This window comes from Gekko japonicus, unplaced genomic scaffold, assembly GCF_001447785.1.
Source record: "Gekko japonicus isolate JY-2015 unplaced genomic scaffold, Gekko_japonicus_V1.1 scaffold641, whole genome shotgun sequence".
Lineage (NCBI taxonomy): Eukaryota > Metazoa > Chordata > Lepidosauria > Squamata > Gekkonidae > Gekko > Gekko japonicus.
In genome coordinates this window covers 859,779-866,685 of record NW_015177027.1, presented here as the reverse complement: position 1 = coordinate 866,685, position 6,907 = coordinate 859,779, and the positions used below count along the sequence as shown (strand labels likewise).

General features: G+C 50.9%; 1 protein-coding gene across 1 annotated transcript in view; it reads right to left on the bottom strand.

Moving 5' to 3' along the window:
* Positions 1-6,907, bottom strand: part of LOC107124389 (protein BTG3-like) — a 23,557-nt gene that overhangs the window by 3,209 nt on the left and 13,441 nt on the right. Inside the window, exons 3-5 of the mRNA XM_015427853.1 lie at positions 6,856-6,906; positions 1,477-1,614; positions 155-359 (exon numbers count right to left, since the gene is read on the bottom strand). Of these exons, the coding sequence (XP_015283339.1) occupies positions 155-359; positions 1,477-1,614; positions 6,856-6,906 (394 nt within the window). The remainder of the gene's footprint in view (positions 1-154; positions 360-1,476; positions 1,615-6,855; position 6,907) is intronic.

Sequence of the window (6,907 nt, the reverse complement as noted above, 5' to 3'; positions counted from 1 at the left end):
AAGCGGGGCGGCCGGAAGCGGGGGGCGGGGCTTCGTCATGTGCCCCGCCCCCCGTGCCTCACCCGGGGGAACTGCGATCCCCCGCGATCCCCCCCGAAATGACCTCTGGATAAATGAAAACAAAATGGTGTGATTCGGAACCTGCTCCCCTCACCTGCTTGGTAAAACTGCTTCCAGTAGGCCGGTTTTTGCTCGGCGTGGCTGGCGTTGCTGCCGCAGTTTTCCTCGGCCCCTCGTCCTCCGACGAACACTCCGAGGGAGATTCGGAATGGTAGTCGGACGTCTCCAGCTCTGGCGATGCTTTGCCGCTGCTTCCCTCTTCATTCTTGACCTTGAAGTATTGGTTGTTCTCGCCCAGCCTGATGGGGACGGAGTGGGTAGACGTTAGACCATGGGTACTTCCGTGGAGAATTGACCTGAAGATACTCTAACAGGCAGAAGTTCAAAGGTGCCTCTGCCCATCCAGGCCATGCAGCCTATAAGAATACACTGCAAGGAACCTCATTCCTTTCCTTTAGATCTACAGCAGCTCAATGCAGGAGTTATCTGGGCAACCTTTGGGCTGTGGGTTAAGGACTATTTTACACATTAAAATGTGGGATTTGCAGCCAGGGGATGTAGCAATGGCCACAGGAATACACAGCTTTAAAAGGGGATGAGATAGATTCATGGAGGATAAGTCTATCAATGGCTACTAGCCATGGGGACTAAGGGGAACCTCCACATTCAGAGGCACTAAGTTGCTGAATCCCAGAGCCAGGATGCAACATCAGAGGAAGGCCTTAGCCTCTATGCCCTGTTGTTGGCCCTCCAGAGGAACTAGTTGGCTGCTGTGTGAGACAGGATGCTGGACTCAATGGACCACTGGTCTGATCCAGCAGGGCTCTTCTTATGCCCTTAAATTCAGGAAACAGCATCAGAAAAAGCCCCCCCCCCTTTTGAATTTGCATGTTTCTACTTCACACGTGACCCCCCCCCCAATAGTGAGCCACAGTCGTGCAAGATTGCTATATTGGCTTCCACGGCCCTGAGGCCAATCGAGCTGCAGTCCGCATTTAAAGGACCCAGAGTATGATCTTGCTTCCTCTGAGCCCTCTGCCAGAACAAGGAGCTGTAAGCAAGAGCAAAGGGGGTCTGCCTCCGAGTTAAACCCTTGTCAGGTGCTGATGTGCGGTCACCCATACTGAGCCACAATCTTGCAAGACTGTTATGTTGACCTGCACAGCCCTGAGGCCAACTGAGGCTGCAACTTGCATTTAAAGGACTCAGAGCATGACCTTGTCTCCTCTGAATCTTACGCCACCAAAAAGGACCCTGTAATCAAAACCAAAGGGTCTCCCATGGAGTTAGACTCTGATGGAAATCCGTGCCATCACACAGCACTGCTCCAGCCACGGACAAACATCTGTATTTATCACAGAGTGGTGCTATAAACCCATTCCCATGAGAAAGGCATTCAATGTTCAGTGCACTCACCGGCAGCAAACTTCGCCAGGGTCAATCCAGATCGAGACTTCCCGGGGCAACGCCAGCTCCGAATAATCCAGACCGCAATCCGTGCAAGCTTTCAGCAGGGAATCGTCCACTTTTTGCCATCTGTTGATCCGGATGCACCTGAGTGGGAGGAGGGGAGTTGAAACAGGGCTTTGTTACAAGGGCCAGATCTGACATAAATGTCACTGTGTCAGGCCATGTGTGCCATAAAATGTCATGCCAGGTACTGGAGACAGAAACAGTATAAAGGACAGCAGCTGGTAAGCTCTGAGTTGGTGTATCCTCACTGCAAGGCCCCATGGGCTGGGAGCGGGGTACAGAGGAAAACCGACATAGGCAGACTGGAGAGGCAGTACTGCAGCACTGGGCAGACGCCCCCACAATGCGTGACTGCTGCAGATGAGGTTGTTCTGCCATGCTGAAGCCACAATCGGAGTGGCTCCACCCACTCCCCCCTACACTCCCTCCCTTGCATCAGTTGCTCGCGGGCCGCATAAGAGCCCTGGATGGGCCGGATCCGGCCCCCGGGCCTTATGTTTGACACCCCAGATCTAGAGCAAGAAGTATCTTGGGAACAGCGAGTAGATTCATTAAAAAAATTAGTGATGGTTCAATCTCTGGTATATTTTAATCCTGCCGTCTCCAAGGAGAGTACATGGCTTTCCCCTTCCTCAGCTTAGCCTCACAACAATCCTGTGAGGTTGGCCTGACTGGCCAAAGGTCACCCAGTAAGCTTCCATGGCAGAGTGGGGGATTTCCACCTTGGCCTCCCAGATTCTAGCCCAGTATCTTAACCCCTACACCATTACTGACTCTCTCCCATCCTCCAGGGAGCTCAGGGTTTACCCCCTCATAACAACCCTGCAAGGTAGACTTTGCTGATGTAGAAAGACTTGAGTTTCATGTCTCAATGAGAGATTCAAGGCCAAGTCTCCTGGCCCAACACTCTTAACCATTACACCACACTACCATAATACGCCTTCCAGATCTCTTTTGACTGATCAAACAGGGCTGCAACATACCCAGACAAAAATATCCAACTTTCGCCAACATTTCCTTAATTCTTTAAACACTGGACACAAAATGTTGTGTACACTTGTGTTTTAAACATGCAAGTTTACTTCAAAAGTGTAAGAAGACAAGAAAGAAAGTTGGTGTCTTTCAACTGTTTTGAATGTTGACAGAACTGGAGGAGAAGCAGTTGCATTGGTCTTTAATAGGATGAATGAGGACCGAGATTTACCTTGTAATATAATACCAGACACTTCCAGGATACATACATGTAAGCCACATAAGATGTTGGTATTCAAAGGTATACTTCTTCTGACTATGGAGGCTTCATTTTGACTTTTCATGAAGACTTTTTTTGTTTTGTTTGGCATACCCCCAATAACGGTTATTGCCCGCCTGCCCCACCCCCCTGGTTCTGGTGGTGTTTATGTGTTTTTACTGAAATATTTTGTCATTCTAAATGTTCTTTTTAATTGTTCAATGTTTTTATGTCCGCCATCTAGGGAACCCCGATCGGGTGGAAAGGCGGCATAAAACATTTCCCGTAAATTAAATCAATAAATTTAGCCCTCACAGGCAAGGCTCCCTCTAAGCTGTGGAGTCTTGTGAGCAAAAATTCTGTTTTATCAGCTACCGGCACGAAAGTCGTGAGCGAGCGACTTGGCTGCTGCATCAACTAGTTGGCTCTGGAGCCCTCCTTCCTGAGCCGAGACAAAAATCTGTGAGCTGGAGGCTAAAAAACTGTGAGCTAGCTCACACTAACTCGGCTTAGAGGGAACACTGCTCACAGGTAACAGCCGCAAATAGGTTGTGAGACTGCCTGATCTTTTCCCCCCAAAAGTCACCCCAGCCCCACCTACCTCACAGGGTGTCTGTGGTGGGGAGGGGAAGAGAAAGGCGATTGTAAGCCGCTCTGTGACTCCTTTAATCTCCTCCTCACTAGGATCTGAGCAACCCAGCTTCGAATCCCCCAGTCTGCCACAGAAGTTCTCTGGGCCAGTTATTCTCTCTCAGCCTGACCTACCTCACAGGGCTGTTGTGAGGATAACGATGGACGCTACCCACTTCTTGTGGCAGCGAGTTCCGTACATCCACTGTGAGAAGGGCTTTGCATTGCCCGTCTTGAATTAACGGCCCATCCGTTTCACCAGGTGATCCCCAAGACCTAATAATACGAGACATTCCCTCTCTCCCTTCCCACGTTTAGGATTAAGGCCCTGAAGAACTTGGTGGTGGAAAGTGCCGTAAAGTTGCCGTCGACTTAGGGCAACTCCATGGGCTTTTCGAGCCAAGAGACTGTCAGAGGCGCTTTGCCATTGCCTGGTCTTCCTTGGTGGGTCGCCCATCTAGGCACTTATCAGGGCCAACTCAGCTTAGCTTCCAAGATCCGATGAGATCAAGCTATCCTGAGCCGTTCAGGTCAGGGCCCCGAAGAACTTACTCCCAAGGAATTACAGCACCAGTGTCTACACTTAGTAGAGTATGTACACTCAGGTACATGATGTACTGTACAGTGTTCTCAATCGCGTACCTCTGTGTACACAAGCACAATAGAATTGCTGGGTAATAATCGACTGATCCAGCCGGCCTCGGGCGGTCCCCACACACACACACACCCACAGCAGACCTCTCTGACCTACAGGGAAGCAACACACACAGACCCAGCAGCCAAATGCTGCGCAAACGGTGTCAGGATCAGCTATACAAACAGCCCTGAGAGGTACAATACGGCTATTTTCACAGCTTGCTCTGGAAACAATACCCTCCGTGAAGGGGCATTAGATCACTGGTCTGCCGGGCACTTCGGGACAAAGTTGAGAGCGTCTGAACGGCCGTCTGCTGCCGTGCTGCGGCACACGGACAGCGGCCGAACGTGATTGCTGCGGGCCCCTCCCTCTTTCTAAAAAAACAGGAACTTTAATCTAGTAGTCCAGAATTCTTGGAACAAACACAGAATCTGGCGCCCCCTGGCTGCAGTTTCTGGCGTGAACGACACCCTCTCTGTTGGTATAGCTAAAGACAAAGAGCAGGAGGGACCGGACAGAGTTGCCAACCTCCAGGTGGGGACCTGGTGATCTCCTGGAATCACCACTGATCTCCAGACCGCAGAGACCAGTTTCCCTGGAGAAAAACGGCTGCTTTGGAGGGTGGACTCTATGGGATGATACACTGCTGAGTGTATCACCCTTCTCCAAACCCTGCCTTCCCCACCCCCAAAATCTCCAGGTATTTCCCAATCCAGAGTTGGCAACGTCTGAAGGATCCATGGAAGTGCCCCCAAGAGCTGAGACACAACCAACAACCCAGACGAAAGTACTGCTAGAAAATAGTGCCAGGAAGTAGAAAGGGGCAGTGTTCTTTGGTCAGCCAGCATAGGGGAGTGGTTGGAGGGCCTGACTCTAATCTGGGAGAACTGGGTTTGATGCCTCCACATGCAGCTGCTGGTGTGACCTTGGGTCAGTCACAAGTTCTCTCAGGAGTAGTTCTCAAGAGAGCTCCCTCAGCCCCACTGACCTCACAGGGTGTCTGTTGTGGGGAGGCGAAGGGAAAGGAGATTGTAAGCTGCTCTGTGACTCAGTCAGGTAGTGAAGGGCGGGGTATAAATACAATCTCCTCCTCCTCCTCCTCCTCACTATGATTTGAACAGCCCAAGTTCAAATCCCCCACTCTGCCACAGAAGTTCTCTGGGCCAGTTATTCTCTCTCAGCCTGACCTACCTCACAGGGCTGTTGTGAGGATAACGATGGAGGAAGAGTGTGGTATTCGGCATCCCAAGTTCCATGCAGAAATAGCAGGTGAAAAAATATGCTAAATAAACCTTATTCCCTACAGCTCTCTGGGGAGAAGGAATGCTGGATATACCAATATGCCCCCCCCCTTGCAAAAAAATAGGAGAAATAAAGAGAAGGGAATATACACATCAAAATGATCCAAACTGGGGTTCCGCATGCAGACCGGCTTCTAGGTGGATTCCAGTTCTAACAAGAGTCAAAGGGTGCCGCTCAAAACATAAACTACAAGAGGTGCTTTTTCACCAATTAATTCTGAGCTCATCAATTCCCCAAACCTCAATATAGGTGCTTTTTGGGCAACCCTGAAGGAAGTGAGAAATAATTTCCAAGTTATTAAGGGAATCCCCGGCCTCTTTTTGGGGGGGGGGGGGATTTATGATTCTTTTTTCCGTTCCCCGTCAGGGTCACAAGCTGGAATCGGAACAGCCTTAAGAAAAGGCGGAGAGGGGAGGGCCAATGAACACTTACCCGGCCCCCACCTGGACTCGAACTCGGCTCTCTGCTTTAAATCCGGGAAAGCAAGAACCAGTTACAGAGAGTGATCCTCCTTCACGCTGTACAGAAAGCCGCTGCGTTAAAACGAACCCAGTGCGCGGGGGACCTTTTTTAAGGACGCTAAGCCCCCTAAACCAACCCATGACGGTGGTTCTGGGAGGTGCTGATGCGCTACAACTGATAAGTCCCTGCAGAGAAAGGAGCCCTCCCTTGTGGGCCTGCCCCCGGGGGGAACACAAAGCAACCCGCCTCCCCTTCTTCCAAAACTACCGACAAAGGCAGCGTCAGGCCTTCCACACAAGCAGCTTGAGCCAATTTCTCATACAGTTACAACACCCTTCCTTTGTGTTTAGAACCAGTGCAGTGTAGTGTTCGAATCCCCGCTTTGCCATGGAAGCTCGCCGGGTGACCTTGAGCCAGTCACACGCTCTCGGCCTCACCTACCTCACAGGGCTGTTGTGAGAATAAAACGGAGGAGAACAACGCAAGCTGTTCCGGGTCCCCGTTGGGAAGAAAGCAAGGTATAAATGAAGTAAATTTAAAAAATAAAACTCAGGGTTTCACAGCAGGTTTTCAGACCAACCAAAGGGGCCTTTGTCACTAATGGACCAGCATCATGTGATGGCAGTGTTATGATGAGTTCGAATCTCACTGATGGGCAAAGCACCGTCGCAGACTATACCCCACCTCTTCTACACGGGGATCACAGAATCATAGAGTTGGAAGGGACCTCCAGGGTCATCTAGTCCAACCCCCTGCACAATGCAGGAAATCCACAAATACTTCCCGCCCCATACCCCTCAGTGACCCCTGCTCCACACCCAGAAGACGACAAAAACCAGGATCTCCAGCCAAACTGACCTGGAGAAAAATCTAGTCTAACCCCCTGCACAATGCAGGAAATACACAACTACCCCCCACACCCCCAGTGACCTCTGGGCATGGACCTCTGCTCCATGCCCAGAAGATGGCAAAAAAACCCGTCAGGATCCCTGTACTGTACTGTACTGTAGTGCGACCACCCCCCTCGGCGATCCGCCCTCCGCTGATCACACCTCCTTACCTGTACGCCTGTCCTTTGAGGGGGTTCTCGGGGTACCAGTGTTCGTTGAACC